Source organism: Falco biarmicus, chromosome 1, assembly GCF_023638135.1.
Source record: "Falco biarmicus isolate bFalBia1 chromosome 1, bFalBia1.pri, whole genome shotgun sequence".
NCBI lineage: Eukaryota > Metazoa > Chordata > Aves > Falconiformes > Falconidae > Falco > Falco biarmicus.
Genome location: NC_079288.1, coordinates 38,181,280 through 38,199,335, shown reverse-complemented (window position 1 = coordinate 38,199,335; position 18,056 = coordinate 38,181,280). Strand labels below are relative to the sequence as shown.

Sequence of the window (18,056 nt, the reverse complement as noted above, 5' to 3'; positions counted from 1 at the left end):
TCAGTATGAGAAAGTAGGATAAAACAACATCCTTGTGATATTGAAAGAGATGAACAAACCATGTCAAGATACAAATTTGATGATTTAAAGTCTTTAAGCTTAAATATTCCTTGCTTCAGGACCCAAAAAACACTTCCCAACTGTTTGGATTAAATAAAACGCCTCAGACTTAAATTTATGACCTCATTTGTTCCAAAATTCCATTTAACCTAATGATCTCATAATATTAAAAGGTTATAATAAGAATAGCAGCAAGGTAGTTTGAAGCGTTTCAATTATGATTCCTAGAATACTGTGTTTTTTAGAACTCAAATTGGTTCATTCTTCTCTACTAACTCATTAATTATATAATCTCACAGTCCCAGGAATGGACTTTTTAGTGTCTTACCTTATCCTGGCTGTTTAGTTCTTGATAGGGAATGTGGGCTGGGAGGTAAGTATGGAGGACTGCACAGAAAGCCAAGCCATCATTCCAGCTACTGCTGAAGTTTGTTATGTCAATATTCTTGAGGCGGAAAAAAAATATAAACAATATTAAAATTATAATCTAGCAAGTATTAGTTCTACCAATCCACCCATACTTGTCAGGTTTTCTGTGTGTGGTTTGTTTGTTGTGGGTTTTTTTTTAATACCTTTGAAGAAATCAGCAGAGAAAGTGAACAGACTAATACTAAAGTCCTGTGGTAAGAAACGAAAACACACTACTACAGAGAACAAAAAAGGATTGTTGCTAAGAAAGTCAGTTATCTTATACATTAATTCCAGGTAATATTAAGCTCTTCCTCCCCACCCCACGCCCCCCCCCCCCCCCCCCAAAAAAAACACAACCCCCCAAAAAAAGGGAAAAGTGCAAAATGTGTGCACTAAAAGGTGTAAAATGTTGTGCTAGAGAGGGTAAGAGTAGAGACTTGGTACAACTGTACACACCAAGACAGAAAAGCAAATGAGTTAGATAAGTATGCCTAAAATCCCTGAAACTGACAACGTGCTAATATCTCTGTTAATGCAGTATTTTACTTTTCTGCTTCTACTGCATTAATATCCAGACAAAAATTCTGATGAAGATAAGTATTTTCTCTTCTAAACAAACCATTTCTATACAGAAACATGTGAACAAGATTACAAACAAAAATTAAGTTTCATTTGGAAATAAAGATGTTCCAACAGATTTAACACTGACAGTGGCAGGGGATCAATTATCTTTAGGATTGAAATTGAAAAGTGCAGTCCTGCGCTCTTGAACATTTAGTTCCAGTAGGAAACTCAGTGGCACTGGTAAACGCATCCCCTGAGACTGTATATATTATTGCAAAAAGAGTCAGTCCAGTCCAAAAGAGTTATGAACAAGATGCCTCAGTGACCTTTTAAATTACTATATACTTGGCTTTGGTAGTCAAATAACAGTAAAGAGGCTAAGTGGACAGCAGTCGCTTAAACTAATTAGGAAACACACAGTAACACCTCAGTTTATTTTTTAGACCTTTATGGAGAAATATAAAAATGCTTTAATACCTAACTCACTTAACTGGGCTTAAGTAGAAGCTAACCAGCCCTCCTACTTAGGTTTTAAAATTTTCATGTAGCAGGAACTACAACCTCCAGTCACAGAACTGCAGAAAAACAATCACACAAGTCAACCTTTCACCTGACAGCAGTTTAGTAGTCATCACCTGTCTTGGACAAGACACTAAAACTTGTCATTCCTAATGCAGAAAACTCCACCCAGGATCAGCATTACTATGCCATGCAGGCTGAGAACAAAGGCAGTCGTATTTCTTGTCAAACCAATGACACAGATTACAAATTGAAAACAACTGCAATCCCCTCCAGCAGAGGAAAAAAACCTAAACGAAAGGCTATTTCTAAAAGAACATGAGGGAAATCTCCATTTCCTGCTCAGCTTTAGCACTTTTTATACAAAGTCCACCAAATGCAGGTTCAAACCCTGGTGACGTAAGCGTACGTGCTCAGGCTCACAATGACCAAGGCAGTGGTCTGAGCCTTGCCTGCCGTCCTGCTGCCTGCTTACAAACGGAAATGTCATTGTTGGAGACCCCCAGTCTGTGGGAACATGTTCTTCACACAGCTTCCTCAAGCCACAGGGGTGGGAAAATTTAAAAGCAAAAGAAAAAAAATTAAGCTCTCCCTCCTTTCTCCTCAAGAGAGACAGGAAATTTGATTTGAATTAATGCTTGGTTAAATTTTTTTCAATGTTACTTAAATTAGGCAAAGAAATGCAACACACAGTACCAGGCTTTAAGAAAAAAAAAAAAAAGGGGGAAAATATCAGATTGTTAAAGCCACTAAATTCCTACTTGTGTCTGTGTACAAAGTTACTTTTTGAACAGTTCGTTCCCCCTACACTGTAACGAGTAATGCCACAGATCACATCTGTATCAATAAGATGGATGAAGGTAGGGAGAGGTCTTTACCTTGTCACAGTCATTTGTGGCAAGCTAGTTATAAAAGTCAAATGTGAAATGATCATATTTCCTTTGCTACACAATTGACTGAGGGAGAAAAAAACCTCAGTCCTGGTTTTCACCCCTTGGCTGAAATATTCTCCCTCTTTCCTCAGGATGGCCAAGTGGTGTAGGATGGGGAGGAGAAAGATGTATGTCGGCATTGTCACAGTTAAGTGAACACAGATCTGCTCGCACATACATGCATGCATTTAGCCAAACTAGTAAAACCCCCAGATTATATTAGTTAAAGCTACTGAAGAGCATTAGCAAATTTTTAAGTCTCAGGACTACAAGGATAGATACAGCATTCCTTATTAAAGAAGGAATGCTGAAGCATTGCTGAATCTGATTAACAGTTTCTAACACAGCAGTTTCCAATCTAGTGACTTAATGCTGGATATAGTTTCAGCAAGTACGTGTTGAATTGGTATTATTGCAGAATATACTCTATTTACAATACAGTCCATTAAAGCCAGTCACCAGTCACTGTACAAATAAAATAAAGTTTGGTAGTAGTTTGTTCCACAGAGCTTACAATGGTTTTTTTCTCTCCCAGGTTGCTCCACACATTTCGGAGGAAGCACAGCAGTATTTATTGAAAATTTAAGAGTCTGATCCTCAGCACCAGCATCACTGAAGAATATCTGAAATCTCAGTACTGAAAGAGGGGTGGAAGGGCACATCGCCATCAAAGGAAGAACAGTAGCTTATATTGGGAATGAAGGAGCACAGAGAAAGGAGACACAAACAATGCAATACTGTTAAAGCAATGAGCTAGAATAGTGATCTTTGCAAGAGTCAGAATGGATACCAACAGGCAAGAATGCACTCATCAAAATTAGAAAACAGGATGTTGCAGTGATTTGTATGAGATCATCAGAACCTACTACACCTGAGGTTTGACCCTGTGGATGAAGAAGGAAGACTTGTGCTCAGAATACAGGAAGAAAAAAACGGCAATGTATCAAAACACTCTGGATGAACTAGAAAATAGACCTACAGAACAACTAGGGCTGAAAACAGAACTCTTCGCATGATTTAAAAACCAGGAGGAGTGCTCACTTCCAAAATCTAGAGACATTTTTCATTGTTTTGTAAGTATATTCCCTCACCCCAACACATAAGAAAGAAAAATAGGATAAAGTTGTGCTGAAAATGGTAAATGAAACTAAAACAAGAGAAAGTAATCTTCCCTTAAACACTATAGTTGTATAAACTAAAAATTTCAATTTAAGTATTAGTAGCATCCACAGAATGTTGAATTTTGAATGCAAACATTGGGAAAAAAAAGGCCACTTGAAGTTCACCTACAAGTTTGGTTGGTTCTCAAAAAGAACTTGGAAAACCCTGTTTTTCTAAATCTTCTTGTAGGCCCAGCTTTTATTAGTAAGACAACAAACAGAAATTAAACCCATCATCCAAAAATCTCAATGTATCCAGAGAAGCTGAATTAAATACAACGGAAGGAAACAATTAAAAGGGACTGGTTTCTGTTTCCAATTGCTCTGAGCATTATAAATTATTATTACCTCTCAGACTAAAAAAGTATAATATTGGTCAGGCACTAAAAAATAGATCTAGAAACTGGACAGACTGTCATTTAAACACAAAATTTAATTTTTTATGTAGAGCTTTGAACACATAACTGGCAAATTTAAATACAGCATAATTTTATTTCCCAAATGCTTTTAACTACTTGTGGTTTTTTGAAAAAGCTTGGTCAGTATAATGAAATCAATCTTGCATTAAGCTCTTATTTCTCAAAGAATTGATGGTAAACAGAACATCAGCCTAAAATCTCAGACATAATTTCTTCTTCGTTACTGCTTTTATTAAGTAATTGTTTCTATTAAACAAATTCTGCTGGAATCTAATCTGGAATTTTTCTTCCAAGCCATTTCAGACCACAGAATATTAAAGCAATAGAAGGCCATACTTTCAGATAAATTGTCAAATGAGAAATAAGCCTTTTTAGAGACACATGAACTGAAGGAGATTTATCAGTCCTTGTCTATTAATGTTTAATACTTAGGATGGGAGTGAAGTCACCACTATTATTTGGGAGACTTTTTTTTAAAAAAAGGCAATTTAACAAAAAGACTTAAGCAACAGGCTGCTGTCATAAAAAGATCTGTGGAAGAAACTTTCCAACCAGGACTAAGCATCAGAAATTTATGAGACTTTTCTAGAGGCAAAGCATAAGAATGTAACATTTTACATAATCAACAGACCAAATTCTGTAGTCCGTTCTAACAGCCATGACAAAGAGGGGAAAAAAAGATGGTAGGGGAACACCCTGGCAGATCCAAAACCAAAAAAAAACATTTCAGGCATGTCTAAAGCTCCTATTAAACTGCAAAGTTCAAAGTAGAAGTGGTCGCCACAAAATGAGTATTCCCTTATGCTTACATGGGGCGTGGGGGCAGGGAAGAGAGTAAGAGGATTCTTCCTGAAACAAGGTTGAAATGTAATAGAAACAAAATGATCCATCAGCTTAGGCTGAAATACAGTAGTGGTTAAACAATAAATGTACTGGATTTGAACATGAATCAGAAATGCATCCTTGCAGTAAAGAAGGTAAATTGTATTCTGAGCTGCATCACTAAGAGTACAGACAGCAGATCAAGGGATGGGACTCCTACACTCTATTGGGCCCTTGCCAGTCTACACCTGGAATGCTATATACAGCTTTGGCCCTTCCAGTTCAAAATCATCACTGAAGCATAAAAAAAGGGTCCAGAAGAGAGTTCAAGATGATCAGATGGTTAGAGATGTTTTTTAACAAAATGTAGTACTAATTTTGAAATTGTCTCCTACTGCTTTTTGCAATAATCCTAGATTAACTGAGTATCTTCTACAGTCAGTGAAAACAGCTTTTTTTTTTAAAAAAAAGCAAGCAACAGACATTATTATAACCCAGTGGTTCAACCTTCTTCCATTCCTTCCCTCCCCCTACCCCGCCCCCAAAACTCCACAGCTAAAAAACCCCACAAACGTCAAAAAAACCTCAACTATAGAAAACATGGTTTCTAACTTAGTTACAAACTAAGAACAAAGTTATTTTAACTATCTCTTCAGCAGACACATCCACAGCTGTCTTCAACCTCCCTGAACTGTGTATATTACAATCTGAGCAAAGGAGCATATTGCATAGCAGCTATTTCTCCATCCCTTGCTCTGCACATGGAGGAGAGGTTCCCACATCCTAACTCAGTTTGGCTCACAAATGAGTTAGGACATGGAGAAAATAAAAACATGTGTCTATGTCTCTGTTGTATTAGTTAATGAAGTAAGTGGGCTGAGAAAGCAAAAGCATTAATATGATTCTGTACTATAATATATTAAACCATTAAAACAAGATTAGAGGTTTAAGTGTACAGACCTTGGCAGGCTTCTTTTCATGGCAGAAAATTAAGATTAAAAAGCTTTTAAAGACACATACACACACAAAAGAAAAGAGTACCCATTTAAAAAAAATCAGAAAGGTACGCTACAAAACAACTGCTATCCATGCTCCATTGAATCAGGATTCACTGATTCTCAAATCATGGATTAAAGCAGAAGCTATTGGTACTTCTGGCAGTAGGCAAGAATGTACAAGTATTTCTGGAACAGACTTAACAGCAATCTCAACTACTGCCTTTTCAATTCCAGCATCTTAAAAGACAGTAAATGGCAAATATAAACCATCAATCCCCTTAAATATTGACTGTTAATGTTTCTTTCCATACCAAAGATTATATTTTTCAGTTTTGGCACAAAAAAGAACTATAAAAGGAGCAGTCAATCTCAAAAAAGCCCTAATAATAGCTTCAGACATTAACATTTGAAGCACTTACAGTGATACAGACAGCTTCATAATTTATTCTAAAATTAAGTCTAACAAGGTTGACATTTGTCTTGTATCAGAATCCAATCCAAACAGAAAAAGGAAGTATGTCCTTCCTTAACAATTTTTGGCTAAGGCATCACAGCTTAAACCAAGAGGAGAAGTGTTTCAGCAGCCTAACTACTTTGACGAATCAACCAGACAGCACCAGGGAGAGCATGCACAACTTAAGAGTCATTATTTGAACATAGGCTTACATAAGAACACAGTCTTGTCCTCTTTTTGTGCTTTTTAAAAAATCAGTATAATACTTTGAGTAGAATATGATCTAGCTTAGTGTCGATAGACACATGTCTATATAAGAACAGGTTTAAAAAAAAAAAAGCAACCCGACCCACCTTTTAACTTTAGCTTTGTTATTCTACCCTTATTACTTGAGTACAAATTAAAGCATTGCTTGATTTCAAGGTACATTCAGCATAGCATTGGATACACATACCTTCATACTCAATCACACTGCTGAATCACTAAACAGTTTTATTGTTTATTGCTGCCATGCAGACAGTAAGTTTCACATTTTTTGTTAGACATGTAGCTTTGATCTGTATAGGAGGTAAAAATTAGGTGGTCTTTCCAGAAAAAAAGCATTATTGCATGAATTAGAGAACAGGTACTACAAAGCTGTATGAAGGAGGTTTTCCAGTGTATTTGTAATTAGGAAGCATGGAAAGTTTAAAGAAATGTTAAAAAAAATAAATTAGTCTGTTCTTGCTGCTATCTTGTGGCAATTGCTTTTTTGGTGTCAGACTTCTGGAAGCGAATTATCTCTCAGAATGCTGCCAAAAACCGGAAAATAAGTTGAAATATTGCTGTAGATAAGAATGCATAAGGATGTGTGTATCCTGTTTATTGGTCCCCTTCATAACACGAAACATGCATGCTCACATCCTTTTTTGGACTTTTATTAGTTGTGTATTCAAAATGAAAGTAGCTGTGTTCCAGCTGGGGTAAATGCTCCATAACAGTTGGACAGGATTACTTTATGCTTTGAAGAAATCTGTAATTTGTGACAGTTTTATGACACTGCACATATTTTAGAGGAACCAGGAGAATTCTCTTCTCTCTGGAAAATGCAGCACTTGGCACAGCACTCTGAATCAGTATGTCAGATCCTTAGCAAAGCTGATAGATGATTCTGTTTCAAGTATTTTGTGTCTGTTCATCTGAAAACTAAAGGTGATTTGCTCCTCCTTTATCTAAATGCTTAAAAAACCCCACCCTTATCTTAAGAGAGCAACCCTCCCTCTTTGGGGCTTAGGGATCTGTTCAGCCCTGAATATAATTAAACTCAGTAACTTAGTGAGTGCAATACTGGCTAGACCGAACAGGCTCTAGATGAAAGTTAATACAGAACCTGCCTACTGTTAGTTCTGCAATGACCTTCTGCAGATCACCGTTCTCCGAACTTAAGCTTCAAGGAGAAATTCTGCTTGCAAACAACATTCAGAAAGCATGTATATTAAAAGCAAGAATATAGTAACAGAAAAAGCCATACAGTTTTTTACATCAGTAGGAATTTGTCATATTTTCATTGGCTTAAGCTTACTTTATTTATTTAAAAAATATAAGATTGGAACACAGTTAAATACTGTTTAACAACTACATTTCAAGAAATTAATTCATTTACTCCCTTCAAAATTTGCTTAAACAAATCAAGAAAACTGCACAATGAGGTAATTTAGTATAGTTTTTTAATAGGTTTAGGTATTAGCTTGTTTCTTATAATGCATTCACAGAAGATAAAGTCTTAAGATACCTTTAAAAATTGTGCTATGTGGAACTATATATCTGTCACAGGTAGAAAGCACAGTTTGGCATAGATGTCTGTGAATATGCGTGAAGGGCTTTAAATAAAACCCTTCCACTATAATGGGCTGAAATTAGAGCTCACCACACTATTACCTTTAACTTACTTAGCATTCACAAAATTTCAAGCTTCTAAAGCAGATATACTTAAGACTTTTAATCAAAAACTCAAAAGTAATTTCCCCAAGGGGATAGGAGAGCAGAAGTTATTCTTTGATTTTACTTGATCAGACTAAAACAATACTAGTTATACCAAGCAATTACGTAGTACTATGTTCTCCACAAGCACCTTGTGAATAAAGGAAACCTTTCCTCTGTGAAACAGCACAGACCTTGGTGTGTTTTGGTTTGTTGGTTGCATTTTGATTTTGTTTTGGTTTTTCTTTAGTATTTTCAAAAAATGGAATAAAAAGCAGCTCAAGAACTACAGCTGACCTACAAAAAGAATAACGTTCAATTGCATGCTGCTGCTCATTAATAAGGGTAAGCCAGCTATATCAATCATTGTTTTTAACATTTTAAGCCACTGGCAGCTCACCTATAACTGTACATTTTAAACAGTTTCTTTGAAATTAAGATTTATACCTGGCTATTTGTGTGATTTCTACTTATTAGTCTGTGTATAAACCAAAAATTCAACTATTCCCCAATATCCAGCTCAAAATATATTAGTTTGTAACTAACTAAATAAACAATAGCTAACATCGATTTAAATTGGTAACAGGATAGAAATTGATGACCAGATAGAAAGTGGACCTACTGCTATTCCTAGAGAGGAAAAGGCCAGGATATTTATGATTTCTCCATTCTGTGCGGCTCACACAGCAGCTCAGAGACAGAAGTCAGTCAGCATGCAGGTAGCTCTAAAAAGCACATGCTGGCTCTTGCCCAGATGCCAAGCCAATCAAAAGCAAACAGTGGTACAGAAGAAAAGTAGAAGTTATAATGATGGGGAATGCTGGAGACAAAAGGGAACTGTGGCAGTCAGACAGACACAAGGAGGAGCTGGAGGTAGGAAAGGGTACCCTGTCAATATTCAGGTGACAGGGAAGGAGGCAGAGAGCTAGGTACCATAAGTAGGATTGAATGAAGAAGGAAGACATTCATTATTTTGATGCTTGTTTACTGTTTGTCAGTTTTGAGTCCATGTAGTTTAAAAATAAAATTTAAGCTGGTTAGTTTTAGCTTCAATTAAAAAAAAAAAAATAAATCTCATCTGGTATTGATAACACTGAGATGCCAGAAATCTGGATAAGCATTATTCACAGGGAATACAATGCTAGGTATTTTTAAAACATTAGAACACGACTAACATGGTGTTCAACCAGAACTGAATTTCAGGGGATGCTGAAAATAATCAAATTCTGTATAACAAAGAAATGAAAAATGAGTGTGCCTAAAGCAAAAGACGTTTCTCTCCAAAAACTAATTTAATATAACCTCCTGATATTATCTCACTCTTTCAAAAGAAGCACACATTGGTCCTACAAAAGCTATACGCTATGGTCTCTTAGTAGCAACACAAGCAGCGAACCACATTACAGTTGTTGAAGCAAGGACAGTGAGTCTCAAAACCTATTCTTCTACTAGCATTTATAAAACAAGTAAATATAAGCAGCAATCTATATAAACAAAAGCATGCTCTTGCACACAACTATAGAACGAAAAGTTTGGAATACTTTCTATTACTTTTCCTAATCAGATAAGGAAGCTGTCAAATTCATCTTTCATTTCAAGACAACATAGGAAAATATTTTTGCATTCAGTTTTAAAGGATTTATAAAGAAATATAACATCCTGCCTTTCTTAAAATGTGGGGAAGGAGAAAGGCTTTTTCCACAAAGAAGCTTATCCTCAGAAATAGCATAGTTTAGTACTAGACGTGCCACAGGAAGAGGGGTGAGGGCTTACATCACAAGCCTGTCCATTGTACTGAAAGACGACTTTTCCTATGGATGGGCAATCATCCTGTTATGCGGCTCTCAACTTCCTCCTGCATTGTAAGTCTCAAGTCATGGAAAGAGTAAAGTTCTTAAACTGAGGATTGTGTTGGGAACTCCAAACGCTTTCAATACAAGTTAACCAAACAAATACATCACGGTCAGACTGTTAACATCCTGGTTTAGTTTGCTGAAGGCACTATTCTTTTGAAAAAATAATGTAATCAGGAGAACTCTGGATAGTTATCTTGTTAGTTCTTTTGGCTTCTGATAACATTTGGACTAACTGAAAAAAAATTCTTGAACTGCAGTAGAAAGCCAAGTTCAAAATGCAAGACAATGTGGTCTTCACAAAACAAACTGTCCTTAAATAGACTGAATGAGACCACATTGAAAGATCAAAAAACCCCTACACTAATTACCTATATATATAAAAAAAATAATCTCTCTCAAATCTGAGAAATGGTACTCTAACTGCTTTTGGGAAACATTAATTTAAACCTTAAGTTGCTAAAGTTTCAGTTACAGTTTCAGAACTGCAATCTGCAAAAGGCTGTTTGAAGTGCCTCAATAGGAGGTCAGCTGCCCCCTTAAGAAAACACCTATTATCGGCATGGAGTAAAGTGACTAAAGAGCTATTAACGTTAGTTAGGTTAGGACTTGTAGCATGTGTACCAGGACGAGAGTACAGTACATACCAGTGCCATTGCAATCTATGCAGTCAACTGTGGAGCAGCCTGGTTTATGCCAATGGCAGATTCTAATGTGTTGCAGCTACAAGTATGCTATGTTAAACAGCTCTACAGTTACCTGATATCCTTCTGTTTTTTTCTGGCACCATTTCAGCAAGGCATTTCTCTTGGATCCTCCATATTCTCTTGCTAGGGCAGACAAGGGATCTTTCCTCTCTTCCCTAGGAACAAGGCAAAGGTGCAACTTAGAGCTTGTAATGTAACTTTTGCAACAGAAAGACATATTGTAAAAGCTTAAAAAAAAAATTATTGTCACAGTAAAAGTAGTAAGGTATAGCACTACTGACTGAAAAACAGAATACACAAAAACACTTGTAGAGAGTTATTTTGGAGTAACTAATTCATTAGCAAATCATCCTTCTTCCTTTAAAATAAACTTTTTTCTAGGTCTTTCAACCTCAATTATATTTTTTTCTAAGTTTCAGAAAATTAAACTCATAACATGGTAAGTACCAGCTTGAACTATTAAGCTAACTCAAGTGACTTTATTTTGTATTTAGAAAGAGAATAAACTGATGCTATCTCTTTTGCATCTCATGGCTGATTACAAATGTCACCTTGAAACAAGTTTGCCTATTAGCAGAACGGCATTATTACCAGAACATTTGCCTGAGATCTGGAGTTCTCAAAAAAGAGGGGGCAGATCTAACTAGGCTGCTCTGCCATTTGATATACTGGTACAATAAGAACTATCAATTTCACTTCCAGTCTGTCAAGCTATCTCAAATAATATTTTTTTTGAAGGAAAGACTGAGAAAGAAAAGAATGATGATATCAGAGCTGGCCATTTTTTCATGAGTCCTATATTATAAGCATCTCTTTATCAGACTTCAGAAATAAGGGCTTAGAAAAAAAAAAGTATTATAGAGATTAATATTTTTGTAATGGCCTGGTTACATGATTCTGTATTTCTATAGAAAGTCGAGTGAACAGTCTTTCACAAAAAGACTAGGTATTACACCATTATGGAACTTAGTTATTGGACAGAGTATGCCAGCAGTTGTTCTTATTTTTAATAATTTCCATTTAGAAAATTAGGAGAGCTATTGGTAAATCCATACTGCAGTTTTCCTCATTTACCATTGTTTAAAGAGTTCTACACAGATGTAAGCAAGATTTTCACAACATCCACAAAGATGATACCCTAAGTTACTCCTTTTGAATATTTCCAAGACGACCTACAGATTGTACACATTCGCTCTCAAATCTCCAACTCTTTTGTTCTTCACAACCCATTTGCTGACTGGAAAGAGGGGTGGAATATGGAAATACATGGTATTTTCAGTGGATTCTGTGCTACAGATTTACAACTAGCAATTCTGCAGGTCCTGCTAGGGGAAAAGAAAGCATCCAGGGAATGCGGATTTCTTTGTTCTTGTCTGCTACCAACAGAACACCAGAGACTATTCCACCTATCAGCACCTGTCACTCAATGCATAAAGAAGAGAACATGTGCCAGCATGCAACAAAATATTCTTAAGGCATTAATCTTAAGTATATGTGTTGTAATTTGCTTGGCCAGTCTTCACTGAAATACAGATGGCAAGATCTCAAAGCTTCTTAGAAAGAGATAACATTTGAAACATCCATGAAAATGTATGCACAGCAAAACAATAAACAGTAAAGAGTAAGTGCCCTTCAGCATGCAAGATAGCAGTATGAGCCTCCAAACCTAACTGCTACTCTCAGAGAGATTTAACACAAGGAAGTTACTAATTGTGTGTTCTAAATACGAAATAAATTATCTGAATAGATTACTGTATTTAAACTTCATAGACACCACACAGCCACAACGATGCTTCAAGAAATTCTATAGTTCAGGTTTTAAATCAGTACATACTTCAACAACCCCAACTGGTGTATTTTTTTCATTGGTGATTGAAACAAACAACAATGGGATTGCACATTCAATCTACAATGAAGATTAGGCAACACTATAGGAACTTTAGAACAAAGATTTGGGACAACATATGAAAACTCAAATGAAATGCTCCCCCTCTTTATGCTAAGCATACTGTTTAGCCATTAGAGAGCTGTACAGCCTGTTCTCAAATTCCAGTAAGAGCACATGGTTTACATCAGGTTCTCACAGTTACGAAAACACTGCTGAAGAAAATAAATAAGCGTAAGTTCTATGGAGACAATGGTTTGACATATAAGTCTTACAAGTTAGTATATTAGGTCAACTGTATTCCAAATCAAAGAGCCAATAGAGTTTCAGCTAGAACAGGGAACAGTAAACTGCAGGTATTTGTTTTAGTGAACTACAGCAATAACTATTTATTTAACAACTTTCAGAAGACGACAGGGGGAGAAGAAACCTGATCACATAACAAATTGTAGTCCAGCAGTGACATTCTGAGGATAGCTCCCAAGAGTGTGCTCATCACCACACACCCACCACTGCAAATTCCACTGCTAAGTCATCTTGTACTGCTTAGCACTGTAGTCAATGATCAGGCAGCATCATAATGATATCATAATTGTAACTGCACGATTTTAACACTAAATGCCATGCTATTTACTACAGTCTGCAGGCTGCCATCAATGCAATTTTATATACTACCAGTTCAAAGTCCATATACAGGTGTTTGGTTTTGGGTTGGTTTTTTTTTTGCTTTCATCCTTATTTCGGGATAAGTCTAAATTTAGGTGCTAACACACGATATTAATTGCTGCTGGCAAAGTACCCACAGATCCAAACTCACCTTAATTTCTACATAGTGAAAGAGAGCAGCACTAAGGCACGTCTCAGCTGATTTCAAGGAACTAAGTTTCAATAGCACCCACACCCACTTCACAATTTTATAATGTAATAATTAATTATCACAGATGTCTCAGAACATTAAGAGTTTAATATTTCTGTTGTACAAAAGGTTTGCCAGGAACTCTGTGTTAAGTGGTCTTGAGAAAGTAATTTAACCTTTGCCTGCCAGTTTCCTAGTATGAAGCAGGGCTAAGTACATACTTCACTTGCATAACACAAGGCTTAAATACTTCAAAGTCCTCTGACTGATAAACTACAGATAGGAAAATCTTAATTTATCACAGAATTATCTTTTTATCTTACTAATGAAAGGAGTTGCCTGGCCATGTGTTACTTAGACTTGCATTATGATTTCATCTATGGGACAAATAACCCAGGCCCACTCACTCATAGCTATTTAGAAGACCTGGCAGTGTCTGGAATTAAGACCTAGTCATGCTGCTTTTTGTCTTCAGGTGTGATTACAAAAGTTAAGGTTTATAATGTAGTCTCCCTGGGTCCAAGCCACTCTGGAAGACTTGTTCAACATGTCCTAAGCTTAGTTCTTGAATTTGGCTTCATTGTATTTTTAACTGATACAATGCTATTATTTAGTGACATGACTTAGCTTGGTCCCTACTGGGGCATAAAGTTTTGATATTAAACTCATAAGCTCTAAAAAGCCTAACTTCTGGTCTAACTTTTTAAATATATACTGAACTGCAGAAAACACTTGCTGAAAATCTCAAAGATTACTGAGGATCGTTACTGTACAGGTGGCAGCAGGATCTGCAGTCTTAGTGCCAGTATTATACACTAGATACACACAGACAGCTAACTATGACATTAACCTATTGCAGTGCACCACAAGAGAGAGTTTTTACCTTATTCGACTCCTGGTTGTAGGGGTGACTGATGCCGTAGGAGAAGATGAGAGTGACAGCTGTGGTGAGGTGGTGCCCATTGCCATGAGAGATGCTGGAGATGCCCCATCAGGTGCACTGATATCTCGCTTGATTTCTTCACTACTTCTTCTAGAGACTATGTGGGAAAATGCCCATATATTTACCATTTCCAAACATGAAAACTTTAAACTTATTCTCACTCTCTGACAAGCATTAGTTGAGAAACCATGCATAGAAACCTATATCCAATACTAGGCTTCAACACATTTCTTGGTATTTTCCACTTCGGAAGTATCAAGGATTTAGACCACACTACTAATGTTTACAATCAAGCCTGTATCTTGAAGATTTTTTGATGAAAGAAAATTCATCAAAAGATGATTTGATGAACATATCTTAATGGAATATTGCTACTTCCTTTTGAAGGATTTCATGAATGAGAAGGAATTTTAACACTAAAGCATTTGATTTCCTCTAGTCCATGTAGTTATGTTGCTAAGCTTCAATTAGTTACAAGAAAAGAAAACCAAAACAGTTCAGAGATGACAGCTGCTTTATATCCACTTAATTTTAATCAAGAATAGGCATGTATGTGATGCTCTGGACATTTATTAAATCTCTTCAACTATATCAAAGATTGACCTGACACCATTCAGTCACATTCCACAGTCCACAGAGCTTGCTTCATTTTATCAAAGGACAAACAATTGTAATTTTGAATAAATGCACAAGCACTACATCTTGTAAAACCAGATTTGGAATGGTTATGTTTTCTCTACATGGAAGCATTTCCAGTTAAAAGTATGAGGTTTGCCTTTTATAGCTAAGTAGCCACCATTCTTTATGTTTGTGCAAATCAAAGATACAACTTGCCACATATATCAGAGACTTATTTTCTAATGATGTGGGGCAAGTACACTGATTTATAAATACCAGACACTTTTGGGTGGACTTTTTTTTAGAACACATCAAGATGATGTAAAACACATTTTCTTCCTGAAACCATTTACTCAAATATAGGTGGTTTTAAAAAGTGCTTCTCTCAAAGTAGTTCTGCCTAGGTTGTAGAAAGTATCATTTTCACAGTATCAGATTATTTGTGCTATTAATCTCAAAGACTTGTGTTTAGAAGCCTTTGCTGATACTGAGATATCAGCTTGATAGTAACCTAACACTCAACATAAGCTTCTGTTTAGAATGTCTGTTTTTAAAAAATCCAAAATTAACATCCAATGTGCTGCAACCACTGAGTAATACCGAAGAATATGGGTTATGCCAGTCACACAATGGACTATTTAAAAATGATTCACTGCAAACATTCTTTTGTTCTACAGAATGGGTAGACATTTTGCTAAGTAATATGGGAAAACATTTATACGCATTACATAATGTATACTTATGAATTTGTTACCTAAAAAGAACAATCCTCCTTTAAACCCAATGGTTTTAAACAACTGACAGTAATTCTTTACACAAACAAAAATGTTAGTGCATAATTAGGGAAAGGCAGTATGTCTCTCTGCCTCAAAGAAAAATAATAAAAATCCTACAACCAAGCAGTAAAAAGTAACAGCTAGGAACAGTTTTTTCCTCATTCCTTGCACCCCAAAATTATTTGTAATAAAAGGAAAGATGACACAGAAGTCAACTGTTACATGCATGACTCGTACTCATCCATCTGGTATATCCACCAATAAGGACACTAGATGGACAATTAAAAACAAGACTCTTCAGTTCCACTTGATACAATAAAATAGAATATTCTTCTGCTGCTGGACTTTAGTTTCTTTCCCCAAACACTTCAATAGAATACCTGAACGCTAAAAAATAAGCTCGTCCAAATATCCAAATAAGAGTGGTTTTTACAAGAGCTTGATGGTCCAAAGACCAAAGTTCTCTCTTGACTATGTAAAGTAGATCTTTAAGTGCTGTGTTGAGAGTTCCTAATTTTACCATTCATCTAAAAAACGTGATATTACCAGAAATAGATTTGGCACTTTCCATAGCAGGTACTCTTGGCAAAGATGCTGGCCTGCTCGTAGAAGATGTTCTCAACAAATGTTCTGGACAAAAAAAAAAAAAAACAAACAAAAAACCAACCAAAACATCATTAACAAAGATTCCAGTTAAATGTAAGACATTTAGGTATGAGTAATATTGTCTACGAGTGCCTGCGTTTGGCTGTTTTAGTGAGAACAACTGATTTTATTTGTGTGAAAGAACGCCTAAATTTGTTCATTACCAATGAAGTTCACTATGAAAACATCATGACCTTCTTAATCCTTCTGCCCCTAAGGCCTTTTATTAAACCACTGGCCCTGGTCTATAAAAAATGAATTGTTAAACCAAAAGGCTGAGGAAGGAATCCCATTTAGCACATGGCCAAAAGTACTCAATATGCCATTCACAATGTGGATTGGTAACGCAGATTGCTTTGTCCTGTATGTGATATTATTTTTCCGTTTGGTTTGTTGGGTTTTTTTCAATTTTTTAAATAAAAACAAACAACTTTTTTTTTCCTCCTCCGTGCAGTGGAGTCTAAAAGGTGCCTTTACATACCATACAGAAAGATTAGTTCTATCTACTGCCATAAGTAAAAACATGTTATAACAAAATTCATTTTCTGTAGCATCAAATCAAAACTATTTCCTATTATTGAAGAAATATTCCTTCAAATAAAACCTTTAGACTGTAAACAAAAAAATTACATATTCCTATGTAGAAACTCCTGGAAGGCAGTAACATTTAAACACGAAACCCCATGAAAATGAAGAATGAGAATTAAAAGAAGTGAAACTCATTCATTAATTGAAAACGTGACATAAGAAACATATATTGCTACAGAGATACTTTAAAAAATATATACTGTTGTAAACAGGAATTCCGTCTGGCGCATTCTCTTGGAATGCTGCTGCATTAACTGACTCTAATGAAAACACAAAAACTATGTAAAGCGTACCATTCATTTTGTGTTTAAGCTTATGTCTACCATGAACGCTGTAACAATTAAAGAATCCTAAACTATCTTCTTGGAAAGGCATTTCAATAATCCTAAAAATATCGAAGTTTCTAAAATTAAAACTCCAGCTGCACTGTACAAATAACCTCAATATGCATTCAACAAAAGCAAGAAGGAAATCTGGCACATACAGACTATTATGAAGTGCTACAAAAAACCCACCCCAACCCTTTAGAAAGCATCAGACCTCGGGAATACCAAATTGAGAGGAAATATTCAGTCTGGAGTCATATGGGGATTATCTTGAGAAACATCTACAAAAAACCCCCTAAAGCAGGCATAAATCAGAGTGCTACACCCAACACATGATAGCCATTCATTCTCACAGGAAGAGCACATTGTGAACAGTGTTTTGAGAGACAAAACAAAGTTCACAGAACATGGAAATATTGGGAAACAGATAAATCAACACTCAATTCCATTCAATTTTTCATCTGGCTCCTGAAGATTCAATACTTAGTAAGTTTGTATTTTGTTATTCACATGCAATGCAATGCAATGCCAACCATCTTCCTTGTTTCATTTTGGGGGAAA

At 35.9% G+C, this 18,056-nt stretch overlaps 1 protein-coding gene across 2 annotated transcripts in view; it reads right to left on the bottom strand.

Moving 5' to 3' along the window:
• SPECC1L (sperm antigen with calponin homology and coiled-coil domains 1 like) overlaps positions 1-18,056 on the bottom strand; it is a 70,212-nt gene that overhangs the window by 10,240 nt on the left and 41,916 nt on the right. For both annotated transcript variants that reach the window (XM_056333757.1, XM_056333766.1), the window contains 4 exons: positions 16,483-16,566; positions 14,483-14,639; positions 10,911-11,013; positions 389-505 (listed from right to left, as the gene is read on the bottom strand). In XM_056333757.1, the coding sequence (XP_056189732.1) occupies positions 389-505; positions 10,911-11,013; positions 14,483-14,639; positions 16,483-16,566 (461 nt within the window). The remainder of the gene's footprint in view (positions 1-388; positions 506-10,910; positions 11,014-14,482; positions 14,640-16,482; positions 16,567-18,056) is intronic.